This window comes from Vigna unguiculata, chromosome 5 (assembly GCF_037176805.1).
Source record: "Vigna unguiculata cultivar grain cowpea cultivar isolate G323 ecotype 2 chromosome 5, ASM3717680v1, whole genome shotgun sequence".
Classification (NCBI taxonomy): domain Eukaryota; kingdom Viridiplantae; phylum Streptophyta; class Magnoliopsida; order Fabales; family Fabaceae; genus Vigna; species Vigna unguiculata.
The window spans coordinates 54,311,725-54,332,734 of NC_140796.1; the positions used below are offsets into that span (position 1 = coordinate 54,311,725).

General features: G+C 32.9%; 4 protein-coding genes and 1 long non-coding RNA gene across 13 annotated transcripts; 4 read left to right on the plus strand and 1 right to left on the minus strand.

Annotated features, from left to right (window-relative positions):
- Nucleotides 1-1,547: 1,547 nt before the first annotated feature.
- On the plus strand, nt 1,548-5,585 carry LOC114185734 (Putative methyltransferase family protein). Of its 3 annotated transcripts, none has more exons than XM_028073619.2 (10): nt 1,548-1,747; nt 1,828-1,935; nt 2,037-2,119; nt 2,232-2,334; nt 3,142-3,192; nt 3,426-3,579; nt 4,239-4,377; nt 4,547-4,652; nt 4,750-4,912; nt 5,334-5,585. In XM_028073619.2, exons 1-10 carry the CDS (start codon nt 1,552-1,554, stop codon nt 5,347-5,349), a joined length of 1,119 nt encoding a protein of 372 aa, XP_027929420.2. In that variant the 5' UTR covers nt 1,548-1,551; the 3' UTR covers nt 5,350-5,585. The 3 variants fall into 3 exon arrangements, with proteins under 3 accessions (XP_027929420.2, XP_027929419.2, XP_085529048.1); XM_028073618.2 differs by having other exon boundaries at nt 5,339-5,585; XM_085672922.1 differs by lacking the exon at nt 5,334-5,585 and having other exon boundaries at nt 4,750-5,299.
- A 2,144-nt stretch (nt 5,586-7,729) lies between these two features.
- On the plus strand, nt 7,730-11,206 carry LOC114183704 (protein ALTERED PHOSPHATE STARVATION RESPONSE 1-like). The gene is made up of 4 exons (XM_028070817.2): nt 7,730-8,971; nt 9,266-9,441; nt 9,687-9,910; nt 10,217-11,206. The coding sequence occupies exons 1-4, from the start codon at nt 7,936-7,938 to the stop codon at nt 11,010-11,012; spliced, it is 2,232 nt and encodes a 743-aa protein (XP_027926618.2). The 5' UTR covers nt 7,730-7,935; the 3' UTR covers nt 11,013-11,206.
- Nucleotides 11,207-12,968: 1,762 nt separating this feature from the next.
- LOC114183706 (ras-related protein RABF2b-like) lies at nt 12,969-16,190 on the minus strand. Of its 6 annotated transcripts, none has more exons than XM_028070819.2 (9): nt 16,050-16,190; nt 15,447-15,565; nt 15,296-15,369; nt 14,852-14,929; nt 14,555-14,722; nt 14,298-14,346; nt 13,984-14,057; nt 13,387-13,480; nt 12,969-13,155 (listed from the first exon to the last, which is right to left on the minus strand). In XM_028070819.2, the coding sequence occupies exons 3-9, from the start codon at nt 15,332-15,334 to the stop codon at nt 13,055-13,057; spliced, it is 603 nt and encodes a 200-aa protein (XP_027926620.2). In that variant the 5' UTR covers nt 15,335-15,369; nt 15,447-15,565; nt 16,050-16,190; the 3' UTR covers nt 12,969-13,054. The 6 variants fall into 6 exon arrangements, with proteins under 6 accessions (XP_027926620.2, XP_027926619.2, XP_085529329.1 ...); XM_028070818.2 differs by having other exon boundaries at nt 16,032-16,167; XM_085673203.1 differs by lacking the exon at nt 16,050-16,190 and having other exon boundaries at nt 15,447-15,901.
- On the plus strand, nt 16,124-17,610 carry LOC114183707 (uncharacterized). 2 transcript variants are annotated; one of them, XM_028070822.2, is made up of 4 exons: nt 16,124-16,648; nt 16,867-16,938; nt 17,058-17,104; nt 17,337-17,610. In XM_028070822.2, exons 1-3 carry the CDS (start codon nt 16,124-16,126, stop codon nt 17,058-17,060), a joined length of 600 nt encoding a protein of 199 aa, XP_027926623.1. In that variant the 3' UTR covers nt 17,061-17,104; nt 17,337-17,610. The 2 variants fall into 2 exon arrangements, with proteins under 2 accessions (XP_027926623.1, XP_027926621.1); XM_028070820.2 differs by having other exon boundaries at nt 17,058-17,610.
- A 677-nt stretch (nt 17,611-18,287) lies between these two features.
- On the plus strand, nt 18,288-19,768 carry LOC114186255 (uncharacterized). Its single transcript, XR_003604999.2, has 2 exons — nt 18,288-19,473; nt 19,554-19,768. It is a non-coding gene; the product is annotated as an uncharacterized LOC114186255 (long non-coding RNA).
- Nucleotides 19,769-21,010: the final 1,242 nt, after the last annotated feature.

Here is a 21,010-nt window from a genome sequence, read left to right on the forward strand (position 1 = left end):
CCTTGTTTTATATCATGTATATTTTAGGTAAGAGTCATGATAGGTTAACAAAATGGTAATTGTAATTTTAAGTTTCTTAGTTGATTTTGAACTTTTATATAGTTTATACAACTCTTATAGTCTCTGTTTGACATTTAAATATTTCATTAAAACTTTAAAATAAATAATAATATAAATAGTGTAAAGCATTAAATAAGGCAATAAATTTTTTTTATTAAAGTGCTGCAGATAAAGATGAATGTAACCTAAAAGTATATTCTCGTTGTTGAGTAGTCTTTATAATCCTTAAAAGTAACTTTTATTATACAATTAACAATAAATGTGTGTATTCATTGTAAGCTAAAAATATTAGTAACGAACGATATTTCTAATCATATTTGATAAGCGAACTTTTGGGATTCTTGAAAAGAAACTCAACATAATTAAAGTTAAAATGAATAATACAAACTGATATATTTATTATTGCTTTTTTATTTTGCAAATTAATTGTCGTTAATCATCATTTAAATTTTTGTGGAAGTATTAGAAATTTTATTTTAATATTATTATTAAATGATCCTCTATTACATCTAGTTAGTTTATTTTAAAAACATATTAAACATTTTATCAACTCTATTTAATTATTTCTTAGAATTACCATTTTCATTTAATCATCGATTGTTAATTTGAAATTAAAAGCCCAATTATTGCATACACAACAAGTTAAAAAGTAAGCGTTGTTAGTTAGATATAGTTGTTCTATAATAATATAAAAATAATATTTCCGCTAGACTTAAATATAAAAGGATATTTGAGCTTTAAAATAAGTAAATTCAATAATCTCAACGTTGTTTTGTATTATTATTTTAATTTCTTTTTATCTTTAAATATAAACATTTTTCTAGAGAATATAAATTAAGCCATTTTAGAAAAAAAAAATTATTATGTGAAGACAAAATCATGAAATTAACTTAATTACTATTATCAATTCATGTGAAAGTAATTAGTTTTACTTATATATAGGGTTAAGTATGTTTTTAGTCCCTGAACTTTGACCCAAAATTGAAATTCATTCCTGATTGAAACTTTGATAAATTTTGGTCTCTAAACTTTAAAAATGAATGAATATAGTCCTTTTAACCCAATTTTGTTAACTTTTTTTAGGTTTCAAACGCATTTCTCAGTAAATATTGGAGTTGTTTACGCCGTTTGACACATTCTCGGCTTAATATTCACTTTGAAATGCGTTCGAAACCTAAAAAAAAGTTAACAAAATTGGGTTAAAAGGATTATATTCATTCGTTTTTAAAGTTTAGGGATCAAAATTTATCAAAGTTTCGACCAGGGACGAATTCCAATTTTGAGTCAAAGTTCAGGGACTAAAAACATACTTAACCCTTATATATATATATATATATATATATATATATATATATATATATATATATATATATATATATATATATCAAACGACGCCGTTGATCGAGTAATCAATAAAACAATTTTTTTTAATAAATTGAAAATATAAAAAGTTGTAAGGTAATTAAGAGTTAATTAAGGCAGTAATTAATTATGTTTCCATGGAATACCACCTTTCTGAGATTTTTTTTCTTTTTGCAGCGAGAAGCGTTAGAAACAGGAGGTAGGGTAATGGAATCGGAAGTGGAAGAGAAGGGTGGTGGTGAAGAAGTGATGAGCGAGGTCCACCTGGGTTGTCCACCCGATTTCACCGGACCCTATATTTCCCTCTTCACCGTTTCATTTTCCGGTAACCTAATTCATCATCTTTTTCTTCTTCTTCTCCATCACTCTTCTATCATTCTTACACTTCTCTAATTGCTCCATTAGATGTTTCTCGCACCACACAACTTCATCCTTCGCAACGTAATCCTTTACACTCTAACAAGCTTCAGTTCGATCAAGATGGAGACCTTCTTCTCCCTCGACGACGCTCCAGTAACTTCTTTATTTCTTTCCTCTCAATTTCATCTCAGCCTTCACTTTTTCTATGTTTATTATCATCGACATTTATCTAACTATTTTTTTTTTTGTTAAAGCAAATACGCCATTTTCATGTAATAGCTTTGGTGTCAGAATCCAGCACAACATCACATCGACAATTCCAAATGTTGGCCTGCAGGTAATTCTGATTCATTTTCAGCACTTCTAATCTTTTTCGTTTTCAATTCTGTTCCTGCATTTCTTTGGTTGTTATTGTTAATGTTTATTATTTTGCCCCAAATTCCCTTCAGGTTTGGAAAGCTGAACTAGTATTATCAGATTTTATATTGCATAAAGCATCATGCTCCTCTGAACTTCACGGAATTATTGCATTGGAACTAGGCGCTGGAACTGGTTTGCTATTTCTCCTTACCTTTTCCTATCAATTCCTTTTTTTCTTAACAAAATTGTAAAATCCCCAAATTTTGACTGGGACTTATAGTCAGAAAAGCTCAGTGAAATGTACTGTTGGATTCCTCTGTCTTCATTTCTGACTTATAATAATTAGCTATAGCTAAGTTATGAGGTGAGAAATGATAACAACATACTCTTTAAGACTCTTCTTTTAGCACTTTTCTCTGTTATTGGATGAGTTGCATGTTAACCCCACGAATAGGAGGCAAGGGGTTATATGGTGGGGCTAGCATAATAATAATTCTGCAGCACAGAAACACGTTTGCTGGGAGATTTAAGCTAGTTTGAATGAACTTCTCACGAAGAGTAATCTGAGAAGAAGATAAAACGAAACAAGAATTTAGCATGACTCAAACTTGCATGAGAAAGAATCGACTTATTCATCCTTAGTTTTTTAGAATTTATCTCATCTAACTTCTTCATACACACCTATATTAAACCTAACAGAGCTTGTTATTCTTGCCATGAAAAGTCTTAATAACAGCAGGATGTTACAATTGAAAAGCTCCCGTAAGTTAGAGAAGTAAATCTAAAGTAGACTACATGGAAACAGTTGCTGTTATCGTTACAAGAAGTAAAACAATGAGTGTGCTTTTGTTACCCAATTGCTGATTATTCTATAAAACCCTTTGAGACATTCCTAATGACTACTTTGATGATCTATGAAGAGGAATAATCAAATCTTAAAATTTGAAATAACATCATGTTATTATAAATATATGTTTTTGATTTCAAGTTTTCAATCAGGCTTGGTGGGTTTATTACTTGCACGTGTTGCGAATACAGTGTTCCTAACTGGTATGTACCTTCTTTTATTTGAGTATTCAGCTCCTACGAATTATCATGGTGAATTTATATTCTTGTTTATAAGTGGTGATTATATTGCATAAATATTACATATAGAGTACATGGACCAGTTTCCATCATTAATAGTAGTAAACTATCAGCCGAGGTTGTTTAGTTCTTTTAAATTTCTGTTTCATTTAAGGTTGACGATTTTAATTGACAACTGATGCTTATTATTATGTCAGACTATGGGACTGAAATACTTGACAACTGTGCAAAAAATGTTCAGCTTAATTTTGGATTATTGAATTATCAAGCCAAAATTCATGTACGCGAACTTGATTGGTTTAATCACTGGCCTCCAAAAGCAAAAATAGAAGAGGCTCCTGGCGCTAAAAAGTATAGTTAATTATTTTGAAGGATAGTCTCCAATAAATAACTGCTTCTTTGTTTTTCTTTCGGGGTTTGAGTTTGAGTCTCTAACTACTGAAAGCCATTGTTTGTGGCACGACCAATAGCTACCTATGAAGCACCAACACTGATAGAATACCCTACATGTACGAGACATTCCATTGAAGCGTGAAATTTAAAAGCACTTTTTACTGTTCCAACACATATTAATGAGAACAGACAGTGACTTTTTTGAAGTTGAAAAGTGAGAAACTTATTGTGTAAGTTTCTATTTCTCCATTAAACAAACAAAAAGTTTATTTCACATTTATATTTTCTCTTTACCGTGAGTTTTGAGTTTTCCCTTTATTTAAATTTATCTTTAGATGAACATGAGTTAGAGATGTCTTTGTAACAATGTGTTCATATTTTTATAAAGCTTGATTGCTACTGTAAATAATTCATAATGATGTTCAATATATATATATATATATATATATATATATATATATATATATATATATATATATATATCCAGAGTTGCCATGTCCTACATTATAAAAATTTGTAAGTATCAATGTGTCCGTGCTTCATAGATAACTAGTGCTTTATAGTTTTTATTTAAGTTATATCCGATGTGCATCATAATCACTTTATGCATCACCCAGGTATTCTTGGACTTCTAAAGAAATTGAAGAAGTAGAGAATGCTTCTTTGCTGGTGGCTGCTGATGTTATTTATAGTGATGAGCTGACTGATGCATTTTTCAGTACCTTAGCGAGATTAATGTCAAGGGGTTCAACGAAGGTATAATGTTAACGGATAAAAGAAAGAATGAGGGGAAGTAGCGGGGGTAATAGTTACTCCGATAAGTGTGGAGTATGGGTGGGGAATGTTGCAATCATGATCTGTTTTGAGTTCCCCTTCTATGCTGTCATTTATTCAGTATTAGTTATTTGACCTCATTTATTTGTAGGTGTTATACATGGCGCTGGAAAAGCGCTACAACTTCTCTCTTTCAGACCTTGATGTTGTTGCAAATGGATATTCACATTTTCGAAGCTATCTTAGGGATGAGGATGGTAAGCACATAGACACATTTTTAGTTTGCATTAATTTCACCCAATTATCGCGTCAAAAAAACTTCACATAATGCTTGATGTATATAATTTATTGCAGAAATTGAAAGTCTTGAGTCTGTAAGCACGTCTAATTTTGTTGGGAAGCGGATAGACATCTCTCAAATTCCACAGTATATTGGAGAATATGATAGAGGACGTGATGTTGAGATTTGGGAGATCAAGTACTTAAAATCAAAACATGAAGCCTCAGTTGCTCCTGGGTAAATTTTGAAGGCAGAGGCCTTTGGCAAAAATAAAAATATTAAAGAAAGTTTGGTTTTTATTTATTGAAAATCATATTGGAATGCATAGGAAATCACGGCATGCGAACATTTATAACATTTAAATACATTTAATTTTTTAACTGGTAATTTACGTGGCTTTTAACTCTGAAAAGGAAAAGAGGGAGATTAAGAACATTCAAGAAAATTAGACGAGAAAGAGAATTCTTGGTGAAATAATATTTCAAGGAGTTTGGTTTTTCAATGAGTTCAAAGACATCATGTGCAGTGAGATAAATTTTTGTTGTTGACTTGTAATTTTCACTTTGCTGTACTTCCTAGTATTTTCCTTATTTGAAAAAGAATTTCATTATCACTATTATTGTTTATTGTGCCTAATTTTGTGTCATTAAATTCATAGTGTAGGTCTGGTTTGAGTCCCTCGGTATTTGGAAGTTACATTGGATCTCAACTAATCCAGGTCAAATTAGGTGTCACTTAAGGGGACAAAGTTATCCAAATGTTTATTTATTCAATAGTAATGCACATAGTAGTAGCACATGTAGAACATTTCAAACTATGAGAATTTACATGCTTAATATTTGTGATTTATTTTTTTTATGATATTATAAATAATTTATTAAATAAATCAACTGCGATCCCTCTTCTCAAAGTCAGGTACATTCCCTCCACTTTATTCAGTGTCTGTTTGCTGTTTTCTCACAAATTTTTATTCCTGTTGAACAAAACATATATGCCATTGTTAGAATTATTGTTGGGGTGAAGAGGTTTCTACGCTGATATTTGAAAACAACGGATCGAATGCAGATGAGTTTCCTACTATTTTACTTATTCTATATATTTTGCAACAGTTTTACATCTAATTACTGATACAGAGAATAATAAACATAGTTCAAACATCTATTTTAGCATCTTGAACTTGCAGTGTAACACTCTAACGGAAACAATTGATATAAATCAAGTTAATATCGGGAAAAATGGGTGAAAATTTGATGGGTGTGGGTTACAAATTAATAATGGAATACAGCTTTATTTTTGTTAAAATAAAAGATGAAAATAAAACAAAAAAAGGTATAATTTAAATAGTTAATGAGCACAATTGCTGAGTCAGTGCTTATCTAGTTGTCTTCGTTACTACCACCAAACACAACTCATGTCAAGCTGTAGTTTAACTAGTAATATTAAATTTGAATCTTTGAAAGGTTGTAAAAAAAGGTTTAAAGTTTTAAAATGTGAATAGATTATTTATATGTGAATTGTAATAAATGTTTATCTTACGTACTTAACGTTCATATTTAATAAATAAGTAAATTGCGTTGAATTTCAACAGAAATAATTTTACTATTTTTTAATGATCTTCCTCAGTTCAAATTTGAATTGAATTATTGTAATTACCATTGCGTATCCACCCAGCCTGGTTTAGTTAGTTTTAAAATGTGATTAGATTATTTACTTGTGAATTGTAATAAATGTTTGTCTTATCTAGTTAACGTTCATAATTAATAAATAAGTAAATTACGTTAAGTTTCAACAGAAATAATTTTACTATTTTTAATGATCTTCCTCAAATTAACTAAAATTTGAATTGAAATAATGTAATTACTAATTAGCATTTCGTATCCACCCAGCTTGGTTTAGTTAGTTTTTTTCTTCTTAATTTGTGGTGGGAATTCTTTTCTCTGTCAGATCAAAACTTGTAAATATTTTTTTATTAGATTAAAATGCAAAAACAATATATCCAGAACTAAAACAGTTGGAATATATTATGAAATATATCTGTTGGTGTGAAAATTTATATTTTAACATTAATAGTGTATATAACCAAATTTTGATAGTTTGATTAGGTCCGGATATTACAAAATAATTAATATATTAGATAATATCATATTATTATTATTATTATTATTTTAATTATTATATACATGGTATGTTAATATTTTATTGATATTATTGGGTATTATCTTGGTATTATCAATTTTATCACATTTTAAGTTATAAACCTAAAAACTTCATAAATATATATGTATTTGATAAAAAAATACACACAATTCTCTCGCTCTCTCTATTATCTATAAAGATTTAAAGTTTTCTACTAACTTGAATGCTGGAGAACCATTTACAATTGAATCTCCTCTATGATTCAATTCTCAAGAACATACAGATCTTACTACTTATTCGAAAGTCCATGCCAAAGTACAAGTAATAACGATAAATTTAAAACTTGATTCAATAACATAAACTAAATTTGTAATTAAGATAAAACAAAAGCCTATAAAAGATGACTAGATATTTCGATAAAATGGGATAAATTTAGTGAGCATGCTCAAAATTCTATTATTAATCTCTTTAACTACGGTGTTTTGCATGAAAAAGCATTGTGACTGAGGAGAGAAATAGGAAATGGCAGTAGGCTCCATAGTAATACCTATTTAATTATACCATGGACGCTGTTCTTATTATTACTAGTTAACTTCAATATCCCATCATTAGGAACCCCAAAACTACACTTAAATTAAACTTCATAATTCTCTTTCCTTCACATTCACTCACCACTTTTCTATTTTCTAGAAAAATTTAAATTTCATTTTTAATAAACTCTTTCCATAATATTACACTTTATCAGAAGTCTCTTTTTACTCTTCAGTAAGTAATCACTCACTGCTGCTGCTCTCAAAGAACAAAATAAAAATAAAAAAGAAATTCGCTAATCCCAATAGTTAAGAGTACTAATCAATAAAAGACGAAATGTCAAGTTTGCCCTCGAAAAACCCCTTCTTCTTTCATTCGACTTTGTCTGCACACATTCGCATTCGCTCATCTGTGTCACCACTTTTCTCACTTCAACGCATCTTTGTTCCTTTTCTTTCCTCTGCAAAATTCAGTTTCTCTCTCTACAGAAAAAAAGTGGCAATTCCGCTTTGGAATCCTAATTCTAAATCTAAATCTGGCTGAAGGAGATATGATCCGAAGAGGTAAGTGAGTAGGAATCGAAGGATTCAAAGATGGGTTGCAACCAATCCAAGATCGAGAACGAGGAAGCAGTGGCGCGATGCAAGGAGCGCAAGCGCTTCATGAAGGACGCCGTCTCCTCCCGCAACGCCTTCGCCGCCGCCCACTCCTCCTACGCCACCTGCCTCAAGAACACCGGCGCCGCCCTCGGCGACTTCGCCCCGGGCGAGGTTCAGAACCCTCAATTGCACTCCAATGACACTAACGCCACCTTTCAAAACCCTCAGCCCTTCGAGATTCCTCTCCCGCCGCCCCCTCTCCCGGACTTCTCCCCCGCCCCGCCCCTCCAGCGGGCCATCAGCATGCCCGAGATGAAGATCAACAAGCCCGACCCCCGCCCCAGGCCCGAGCCCGTTGGTACAATCGTCGAGGAGGACGACGAGGAAGAAAAAGAGTTGGAGAACGAAGGGTCCTTGAGGAAGAGAAGAAGCAACAACAGAGTGAATAGTAATAAAAGAGTGTCTGAAGAAGAACAAGAGCCTCCTCCTCCTATGCCTCCTCCTCCTTCCAAACAACCTGAACCTCGTGATCACGTCACTCATCATCAACACTCCATGGCTCAGGACACTCAGAGTGGTGCTTGGGAGTACTTTTTCCCTTCCTTTGAGAACATTGCCGGGCCCAGCCTTAATGCTGCCGAAGAAGATGCCGTCAGCAAGGTCCACGACGTTGAGAGGAAGGTGTTCGATGAAAAGCCCAACAGGGTGGTGGAGGAAATTGACGATGAGGTGGTCGCGCCTGTGAGGAATGTTGAGGTTCCTGAGCCTGAGCCCGAGCCTGAACCCACGCCCGAGCCTGCCCCTGTGCCCGATGAAATGATGGAGACGCCGGTGGGGAAGGGCGTGAAGTTGAAGCAGACGCCGAGTTCTGTGGAGGGGAAGAGAATTGTGAAACATTCTGTGAATCTGCAGCAGATATTTGCTGATCTCGATGACAATTTTCTCAAGGCTTCTGAGGCTGCTCATGATGTTTCAAAGATGCTTGAGGCCACACGTTTGCACTATCACTCCAATTTTGCGGATAACAAAGGTATTTCTCTTGATACTCGTTTCCTGATTCTCCGTCGCTTTGCTTCTATATCTGGTACATTTTGTTTTGAAGTAACGAGCTTTTAACTTCTAATCTTTAGGACTATTAGGGGGAAATGGTGTGATAATGAGGATTACTAGATAGATTCCACCCGTAGGAGTGGCTAGTATGGTCATGAGAGGGGGGGCGGGGAAGAGAATTTGTAATGAAGTCATGATGGCATACGTCTTTTGTATTTTTCCATATTGAATTGCATTTATGCAAATGTTTTTTGTTTGTGTATTCTTTTTGCAGGACACATTGATCACTCTGCACGGGTCATGCGTGTTATTACATGGAATCGATCCTTTAAGGGAATACCTAATGTGGATGACGGGAAGGATGATTTTGACTCAGATGAACATGAGACGCATGCCACCATCTTGGACAAGTTGTTAGCGTGGGAGAAGAAACTTTATGATGAAGTTAAGGTAAGTTGACTGAGAGGCAAAGATTATGTGATGGGAGTTTTACTTGCATTATTTTCCTATTTGAATTTTAACAATTTTTTTCATAGTCATAAGCTCTAACCATGTCAATGTATATTTGTGCGTGTATTTGTTAAATATCTATATCTTTCTTTCTGCTTACCCTTTTTCTAATGTTTTATCTTTGCTTGGTTCTGGGTTAAATATGCGTATGTTCTAATTCTTAATTTGTCGATATTATTTTATAGGCTGGTGAACTTATGAAATTTGAGTACCAAAGAAAAGTTGCCGCACTTAATAAATTAAAGAAAAGAGGAACCAACTCTGAAGCACTGGAGAAAGCAAAAGCAGTTGTCAGTCATTTGCACACAAGATACATTGTAGATATGCAATCCTTGGATTCAACAGTCTCAGAGATTAACCGTTTACGTGATGAACAATTGTATCCAAGACTTGTTCAGCTTGTTGATGGGTGAGTTGTAATGTAGAATTTATTATTTGCACTTATAGATGGCTAGTCTTTTAACCTTAAAAGAAAATTTTCTCTTTTTTGTTTTTACAATTCTCATTTTTGGCATGCGTCTTCCTGAGTCTACAGTAATGGTTCTACCCTAATGAATGATTATTGCATGCTTCTTGCAGAGAAGTTTAGTTTTTGTTTCCGTAATCCAATAATACGTTAACCTGGATCATTGAGTGTGCAAACTCATCCTCAGGCATAAAAACATAACACATATAAGCTTCTCTGCTAGTATTGATGTCTTTTTATGGACTGTAGGATGGCTGAAATGTGGAAATTAATGCTAGAGTACCATGAGAAGCAATCAGATACTGTGAAATTGCTGAGAACGTTGGATATTTCCCAGTCAACTAAGCAAACAAGCGAGCATCATCATGACCGAACATACCAGCTACTGCTTGTTGTGCAACAGTGGCATTCGCAATTTGAAATGCTTGTCAACCATCAAAAGGGATACATAAAGGCCCTAAACACATGGTTAAAATTAAATCTTATTCCTATTGAAAGCAGCTTAAAGGAAAAGGTTTCTTCACCTCCAAGGGTTAGAAGTGCGCCCATACAAGGTCTTCTCCATGCATGGAACGACCGACTAGAAAAACTTCCTGATGAGCTTGCTAGGACAGCTATTGGAAACTTTGTTGCAGTGATAGAGACTATTTTCCACCAGCAAGAAGAAGAAATTGCTTTGAAGAGGAAATGTGAGGATACGCGAAAGGAGCTATCCCGCAAAACAAGGCAATTTGAAGATTGGTATAACAAGTATATGCAAAGGAAAATACCAGATGAGTACAATCCCGATACAGAAGACAATAACGGTCCTGATGAGGCTGTTACAGAGAGGCAGGTTGCAGTTGAACAAGTGAAGAAGAGATTAGAAGATGAGGAAGAAGCCTATGCACGGCAATGCCTCCAAGTGAGGCAAAAAACTTTGGGAAGTCTCAAAAATCGCATGCCAGAGCTCTTTAGGGCAATGTCGGATTTTTCTCTTGAATGTTCCAAAATGTATAGTGAATTAAGGTCTATATCACAGAACCTCGGCCAGAGCTCATCATGATGGGTTGCGCTTATTTTTTCTGGGTAAAGTATATTTTTCTTTGTGCTATATGATTTGATGGGGACGAGTCCTGCAGATTACTTGTGACATTGTTAAATAAACAGTATTTGAATTTTCATATTATCGCAGAGAATATATTTGAATGGATTCATGTCCCTTTAATGTAAACGATACATGATCCATGTTTTTGTTCAGTTGCTTATTTGTAATTGATGTCAATCTCCTCAAACCGTTTCAACATACTGTGCATACTGGCTGATAGAAGATGTACGATTTTCATTTATAAACATGCTTCTGGCAAAAAATAAATAAATTATTAGTTTATGAAATCCAATTCTATAATACAGTGGCCTTGTACCTCTTGATCAATATCAATCTCATGTCATCTTTATTGTAAATAGTAATTTTTTTGTTATCTCATTTTAGCTGAAAGCATCTACAGGTCTTTTGCTGCATAAAACCGAGGATGTGATCGTATACATGATTCATCTGCGAAATCAGTCATTTACATGATTCACCTGCGAAATCGTGCTGCATTATCTATAAATAGAAGTTATGTAGCTGAAAGGAATAAATGATTTCTTTTTTATTATATCTGGTGCTAAACCTTGCCTCCCAATTAACTCAAACATCATAACTTTATATGATAAACTACTGATTTTATGTTTTTTACATTTGTTTTAACATTTACTGCAATGTTCTCCGAATTAATTTAATATTTGAAATTGATATGACATTCGTTTTATTTTGTAACATTCTTGTTATTAATGCTAAACTTTAAATGAATCCCGTCTAATAGATTTCATGTGTGTGATAAGGTGAAGAAGAATGTAATTATTTGTTTGTGAAAAGAATAGAAGTTGGTTCAGGGGCCCATGGAGTTGGATGGCTTACGTGAAGAAAAAGAAATCGAACTAAAAGGCCCAACATTAGACTAAAGTGTAAGTTAATATAATAAAGTGCTAATATTTTTGAGAGAGAAAAAGTTCAGCCAACTTTTTATATCTTCAAAAATTTTGGATCACTCTTTCATTTTAGGATAAATATTTCAAAATGTAAATTTTACAAAAGACAATGATACTTTAACCCACTTTTTTTGACCCACTTTTAACCCACCACTTCAATCACCATTAGATCATACATCACATCACTAAAAAAAATAAAAAAAGATGATCTAATGGTGATTAAAGCAATGAATTAAAAGTGAGTCAAAAAAAGTGGGTTAAAATATCATTTTCCTTTTACAAAATACCTGTTCTAGAATGGCAGAAGATGGTGAAATTTTCTGTAAGGTGTAAAAAAATTTAGATAACTTTAAAGATTGGGAGTTGATCACATCAGTAATAATTTTGTCTCAAAAGATAAAAAATTGGATCAATTTAATTTTTTACAAGAACTTACTTTTTCAGCATTCGGCCCAATCACAAAGAAGAACAGTGTGGACTAGTGTATATTGGAATTAAAGTTGAAACTTTTTAAAGTATTTTTATTTTATTAGTTTCATATTTTGTGTTAGAAATTACAAAAAGCACTTTTTAAATTTTTAAACCAAACATTCATTTAAATAAGTATGTATTTAAACGAGTGTTCACGAAATTGATTTTGAATGAATTTTTTAAAAGGAATTTGATTTTATAAAATCAATTTTGATGAAAAAAAATTATTTTGATATCTTTATTCTAAAAGTAATAAATCTCAATACTATTTTTGTGGTCCAAATTAAAAACTATTTAAATCTTTCAAACTCAAAATCAGTTCTCGTTGAGATATGATCAATTATACATATATTTACACATAACTACAGTACATATATTTCAAGTGATGCTTTTCTTTTATCGGCAATATTTCAAGTGATGATGAGTGATCCTAGAATTCAAATAGGCAATCAATGCTTTGAATACATGGGATTTCTTTATATGAAGAAGAAAAAAGCCACCCAAGTTGGAAGGATAGTAGTCATTCAAATATTAAGTCACTGTATTAAAAAAAAAAACCATGTCAAAGGTACCTTGGCACATTCTGTGATTTGATTACATAGAATATCATGCTGAGCAACAATAATAACTTCTCCCTCTATCTTGTACATTGCTGTTCAAATTCATTCCGGTAGGTTTTGGTGGTAAAGCTCTGGCTAATCTTTTTGCTGAATTCATCAGATAGAAACAACAACTTAATACACCTGAATATCTTCTTAAACTGACAAAATGATCAATTTGGTGTGGAGGTGAAAATTTGTGGGTAAGTTTCATCAGTAAAATAGTATTGCAATTTTGTCCATAAATTTTCAAATCATTTTTTTCTCCACACCAAAAACTAACCATTTGAGAAAAATGACTGAATTGGCTGAAGTGTTTTGAGGATGTTCAGAAAATACCTATCTCATAGAAAAGCTCATTGACGTTCTCTGCAGTCTTAGCAGATGTTTCCATGTAGAACATTCCATTCTCTTGAGCAAATTGTTCTCCTACCTGCAATGGTTTAATTTACTCAAACGAGTCAGAAGGTAAGAACAGAACCCAAGAGGGAACTGTTGCAGTTACACTAACTCTTCTTCTTATATGAAACAAACAACGAAGATAATGCAGAGAAATGTGATTGGTTTATATATTTCTTTATATGTAGGTTATAGTCATTGAAATATTGTCGTTCTATATATGTATATATAACATTAGTCTTATATGTATAAGGTATTTGATACCACTTTTATCCCAAAATCTTAAGACAATAGTGTTATGAATCTTTATTCTTGTATATCGTTTAACTTTGTCTTTTTTACCCAATCTGAAACTTTGACTCACGCTTGAACTATTTCCAACGAATTTTATCTTGCATCATGTGGAAAAAAAAAAAAAGAAAAAATGTTGAGTGAGAATTTACAAACATAAAAACTGAATATTCTCATGTATTTATCACCATTTTTCTATTTTAGGTAAAAAGACAGAGCATGGTACGAGGATGATCTCAACACTACCTCAGCTTCGACCTCTCTCTTTGGCTCTAAGTCAGATTTGTTTGCTACTAGTGCCATCACCGCCTTCTGATTCCCTACATGAAGCAGTTACGGTTTTACTGTAGCGACTAGTGACATAGGAATTAATGAAAATCTAATGAAAGAGGTAAAAAACATCGAATTCATTAAGGTCTAAAGACAAATAAGAGGAGGTGATTGAGGATAGTGGCTTTATTTCCAACTTCTTTACTCTTCAGGAAAAAACTTTAACTGCAGCAACAAGAAAAATGAGAAAATACATAGCATTTGTTTATTTCCTGAATTTGAAGCATTACCGTGTGTTTGCAGTTCCTGAACCCATTTTTTTGCTCGAACAAATGTATCCTGGAAGAGAAGATCATAACAGACAAAAAGTTTCAAGATTCATTCAAGCGCACTGTTTATCACTGCACAATTACAAGTTACATTTCCTTGGAAACAGAAGTTCCTGTTACAATTTACTCTGTCTATCACTGCATAGTGCAGAATATAGAAAGTTTTCTGGTCAGAGTATTACAATTACAATTACAATTATAGTAAATTGAATACTTACAACACTTGAAATGTCATAGACAACAATTGCTGCTGCTGCCCCACGGTAGTACATAGGAGCCAAACTATGATACCGTTCCTGTCCTGCTGTGTCCCATATATCAAACTTCACAGTTGCTTCAGATAATGATAATATTTGGGTGAAAAAAGCAGCTCCTATCGTTGGTTCCTGCGCCAGATTAATTTTAATTAAGGTTTCTAATCTGTTTTGTTACCATTCTGAGGGTACACTGATGTGTGAATTAAGAAATCATCTTTCAAATTTCAAATAACGCAACAAAAATGGAAGCAAATTCACCTGGCTAGGATAGAATTGGCCTTTTACAAATCTCAATGCTAAACTTGTCTTTCCAGTTCCCATGTCTCCAAGAAGTACCTACAAACAAAAAGGGGCATTCATATGAATCTCTATTTTAGAAGAATACTATATTGAATGGTCCATACGATGTAGGTACATAAACATCGTAGGTACAAACGTAGGTAACTTTTTTTTAAAAAATACTATGTACCAAATTGAAAATTTGGCCTGATTACGTTAAGAAAAACTTATGCGCTATATTGATCTTCTTTGCCTGTTTCTGTTTTATATTTAACAACGATCTATTCATCTGATTGCTATATCTGACAAGTACAAATGTTTGATACTGCAAGGATGATGCAATATGTCGTAGAACTCTGAAATAATGATTCGAAGATCATGAGGAAGAAAAACAAAATTAAGAATAAGGTAAGACATACCCACCAGCTTGGCCTGAATGATCTTGTTCCCTGGTCTTGCCATAGGTAGGTTGAAGAAAGGGAATCAAATTGTAGAAACTGCAGAAAAAGATAGTTCTGTGATAAAAGAGAGTACTATGTAAATCTCTCACTGGAAACTTGGCCATGAACAGAACCTGTGACTAGTTGACTGGTAGATTTGTTTAGCTTTGACTGTCAGATTGTTGAATATGCTCTAAATGTCAGCGACAAACCACACCACAGATATATTCTACTTTCCTGCTGCTCTTATTTTCTTCAATAATCCATACCAAAACAATTAGTGACACAAAAGCAATATTTTCAACTGAATGCTTCAAAATGCAACTTCAACATGGTTTTGCTTGCTATGAATGCCAAATTAATTACACGTTAAGAAAAACAGTAGCAACATATTCTAGAAACTATGAACAAAACCAAAATCAATTTATATACATATCAGATTTCAAAAGCATTTCCCTTTCTCAAGGTTATTTTAAACCAATAAAATACATTTATTTTTAACAATTCTGTTTAACTTACTAAACATTTGATAAACTTGTATATTATAGACCATATCTTCCAATCTAAAATCAAAGAGTTGAAGGGAAAGTAAAACATGGTGAAAACAGAAAATCCAATTTAACTTGTACTTGAAGCATAAGAAAAATGATGAAGCACAACAAAAGGTAGCATTAACAGACAAAATAGGAAAGCGCGCCACAATTTCCCAGACACCAAACCTAATTCAAAAAAGGTACCGTGCGTTCCATTCGCATTCTTCATATTTTCTGCAATCGCATTGTTACACAGACACAGTGTTTAAAGAGAAACCATGCGAATCTCAAAAGCTTCCCTCTACGCTCTCCTTCTCCACAAACCTTACAGCCACCAAAACCTCGTCGTTTTATCGCGGCGTCGTGTCATCTCGTGCGCGCTGAGTATGGCGCTGCTGGTGAGCACGCTCTACGTTCTGTGGCCGTCGGATCCAGATCTGAAGATCGTGGGGCTAAAGCTGCGGCGGATAAAGGTGCACCCTGTGCCGCCGGTCACCGTGGACATCTCCATGCTGCTGACGCTGCAGGTGCGCAACGCTGACGTGTACTTCATGGACTTGGGTGCGGTGAACGTGGCAGTGGCGTACAGAGGGAAGATGCTGGGTCACGTGAGGTCGAAGGAGGTGCACGTGAGGGCGAGAGGGTCTTCCCACGTGGATGCTGACGTGGAATTCGCCGGCATAAGTGTTCTGCCGGAGCTGGTGCTGCTTCTGGAGGACGTGGCCAAAGGTATCGTACCCTTTGACACAGTTAGCCACACCAGTGGCCAATTGGGCGTTTTCTTCTTTCACTTCCCCATGAAGGTAACTAACTATCTTCTTCCACTAACCTAATTTCATTTCTCCATATCCAAACTCTCTAACTATGAATCAAGCTCGTTCATGATCAAGAGTTCAAAATCCAATTGCTTTGGATGAAATTGTTTATAGAACTTCCACATTGTGCATAGAAACTTCGATTTATTTCACGTATTTTTAGAATTTGGTGATGCTGCTGTATGTAATACGAGAATATCCCACAGGCAAAAGTATCATGTGAGGTTCTGGTCAGTATAGTAAACCAGACTATTATTCGACAACATTGTCTCCACGAGGTAACTATGTTTAGCTTTGTTACATTTACTGAGTGTGGTGGTGATATTTGTTGATGAAGTTTCCATTTTTCAATGAACATGATTTCATTGTACTGAATATCTTCATGATTTCACTTCAGTGACCACACAGGGTCCCCAGAAGAGTCCAAAGATGTTAGCCCCCACTGTAAGTATAATGCAGAATAGTATGGTTAGCTTAAAAGATTACCAACCGTGTGTACTGAACTTAGATACTCCTATGTTAATAATTATTGTAACAGTGGCTAAACATCATTTGTGTAACTAATTATGCTGACATCCTTATATATGTGTGTGTGTGTGTGTATATATATATATATATATATATATATATACAGTAAATTTTGATTCTGTAACATGATACTGTAATGTAATAACAGTTGTGGAAGGACTTAGGGTAGTGGGGTAGTGACAGTACAACTCTGTGGCGACGTAAGAAAATAAATGAAGGTGGCGAAGGAATCGATGGGACCAAGATGTTAGGTTACATGCAGAACAGTAAAATGCTATCAACTTCTGGTTCGTTATTTAATATAGTTTTAGTTTATCTTAAATAAAGTTTTCTCCAAGAAAAATATATAGTTGTAATTTTTTGCTGGTTAGAGAATATGTATTTTATCATTTTAAATAAACTTTTCTTGTTTGTTAGTTGAACTGACAAATAGAGAATAAAGAAATAAGAGATAAAATAAATGAGTAAAAATAAAACAGTGAATAAAATTTAATTTTTGTATGAGAAAAATATAAAATAAGTAAAAATAGGCTCCCAGTAATTATTTAGAAACAAAATGTTTTTAAAAATAAACAATTATGTATCTAAAAACGATGAGCTTTTCTGATATAATATTATAATATCCATTATATACTTGGTTTTATTTGAATTAGTATATTGAATCAAATCATGTAAATATAATTTCAAAAATGTTAACGAAAGATTGGATGAAAGAAATCATTTTTTAGTTATTTATTTAGGACATGAAATTATATCCAACGTCTTATGTCTAAAACTTGAGTTTTATAAGATAATTAAAACTTAATGTTAGTGTAAAGAAGTTTTTGAAAGTAATGTAATACATTGATTCCATAAAAAATCAATTAAGACATCAATTTATGATTGATCTTAAATACAGCAATGAACAAGACATGTTAATAATAAAATAAGATAATTATTTCTCATTTTTAATCAGAAAATTATTTTATCTTATAATTATCTCCTTACTCTCTAAATGTGTAGTCTTACAATCAATCCACATTTAAATACTTGAGAGTTTGTTTCAAATATTTGTTATTTTTATTCTTCTAAAACTTCTGTATTAAATATACAAAGAAAATGTCATCGAATTCGATTTTTATATGAGCGAATTTGGAGAAGGTGTTCTATATCTTTGATGAATTAATTTAGTGAGAAATCATTTCACGAGACTAATTAAACATTAAAAAAAATTAAATAAGACTAATGTAACAGCAATCTAAATTTTAGATACTAAATTAAGGTTTTACTCCAATTTCTTTTTTTTCTTTTATGTTTGCTTTGAGAAAGAAAAAAGAAAGTACTTCCAAGAATTCAGAGATAAATCTGATAGTATTAGAAAAAAAAGAGAGTAGCTTTAGATTTTGTACTCTTAGAATTATTTATCGAGAATGATAAACTTGGAAACCTTACCAAAATAAACCTTCCTCAAATGAAAAGAGAAAAGGGTGGACCATATTAAAATGATTCATTGCAAAAAGATTATCAACTTTTGCTTCAAAGGGGAAAAAATCAATTTTCAATGTTTCAAAATTGAGATTAAATTGAGAAAAAAATAAATCGATGAACCACATTAAATAAATTCAAAAAATGTTGACATAAAATTATTAAACCTAAAAGATTTTTTTTTAAATATAATATTTAATTGTGATAACAAATAAAAAAACAATAAGCACATTCAACATGATGACCAAATTTAATGTTTCAAAATTAATTTATTAATCAACGTACTACCTTTAAAGATTTAAAAATATTTTTAATGATTTAAATTAATTTCATTAATATCAACACATATTATTAAATATTCTAATGAATGCAAAAGGAAACGCACAGTACAAATATATTATACCGACAGACCAATTTCAGAAAGTCATAAATTGAAATTTCAGTTTCTGACAGACCCAAAGAATTTTTTTTATATTGCATCATTCCATAGCCTTTATTTTCATCCTGCGGGGCTCATTGTAGAACCTTTCCCTCTGCATGCACTTAAATTGCTACATTGTCCCTTAAATTCCCCAAAACTAAACCATTTTATGCTTCCAATTTTCTCAGCATTTCGCCATGAACCTTGAAAATTCTCACTCTGTTGATGACAAAACCAAGAGAAGTTGGTCAAGTTATTATGTCACAATTTTCTGCACACCATTTGTTTGTGTGGATAACTTAATGACAAGATTGAAGATACCAAGTTGGAGAACGTTTTGGAGGAAGATCAAGAGGGAAAAGAGGAAGCTATTCGGTGCTTCACCTGCAATTCATGCTCAGTATGACCCCAATTCCTACTCACAAAACTTCGATGATGGCTATTCCAACGACCCTGATAACCTTTCTCGTTCATTTTCAGCTCGATTTGCGGTCCCCTCCAGGATCTTTGAGAAGAATGAAATAGCGTGCACTGCTGATAAATTGTGAGAGAACATGGTGTACTTTTTTCGGTTCTTTTGATCTCTCGGTTTTACTTTTCCTATGAACATGATGCTGTTGTACAAAGTTTTGGATATCTTGTTAATCTTTGAGTTAGGTGTTATGGAAGTGCTGCTCTTGAGATTTTTTCTCTGATCTGTTTTTCCTCTTCATGGTTTAGTTCATGAAAATTTCTTTCCAATCTTGATTAGGCCATTTTTGAGTCAGGTTAATGTCAAACAAGTAATCAGAAATTCTCTTAGTTATACAAGAGTATAGTAGTAGTAGTTTCTTGATACAATTAAAAATTTTCCTTAACTTCAATGTTAAATTGTTAATCTGGCTTTGTAGCTGAAGAGTTTATAGTCTTTGTTTCTTCATTGTTTTTTGTGGTATAATCTTGCAAGACAATGACAAAATAGAATATGACTTTAATCTTGCACAAAATCCCTCTATTTCTGATTATTATTATGTATAAAGGTTCTGTACTTGGTAATGTTGATGGATCACTATGTCTGGCAAAGTAGAATAGCAGTAACTGCAGGACCCATGTGAGTTGAACATGGACTTGTTTTATTCAAAAACCCTCCCCTTGTCTCTCGGTTATTTCATTGCCTTTTTTTGCTTCTTCTGCTAGAAATAAACAGCATTAAACATTTTGAATTGTAAAGATGGTTTAGAAAGTAGAGCAGAGAGAAACCATTTTAGAGAGTAACAAAACAAAAGAAAACAAACAGAGGTAGCAAAAGTTGTTGGTGCATTTGTTTTCTGCTATGTTTTCTTTCATCACAGCATGGATATCACTATCACCTAAAGTTTCAGACTTGTGTGCAGCGTGGCTCATGGAATTTAATGATTGTCCTTGTCTTTCCATACATTGCTATACACATTTTGGACCAAACTGTCCAATGCAATTATTACTGCTGCACACTACTTCTCTTAGATGCTCCATTAACTCACTATACCTAAGAATCAAGTCATGCTTTCAGAGTAATTGTTTCTTCTTATCTTTCTACTATGCTACTATGTTTCTAATTGGTAGATTAGGTGCAACAAAATTGCACAACTCAATATATTTATAGGTACCAACACAAATACTTTATAACAGCCAACCTTGCTAGTTTAGATAACACATGACTGTAGATAGCAGCTTGGAAAATTCATCTCACAAAAAAAATTGAATTCTCTAGTTAATTTTAAGTGATTTTTCTTTATAATACATATGTGTATATTAATTTTAATGTTTTAAAATACATTAAAAAGATATCATGTATCAAAATTAATATATTTTAGAAAACACTAAAAAAAAATTGGCTGTAGCACCAGAACCAATACAGCTCCTCACACTGTGGAAATAATACCCAACTTTAGCACCTACTCTACTAGGCTTGTCACCAC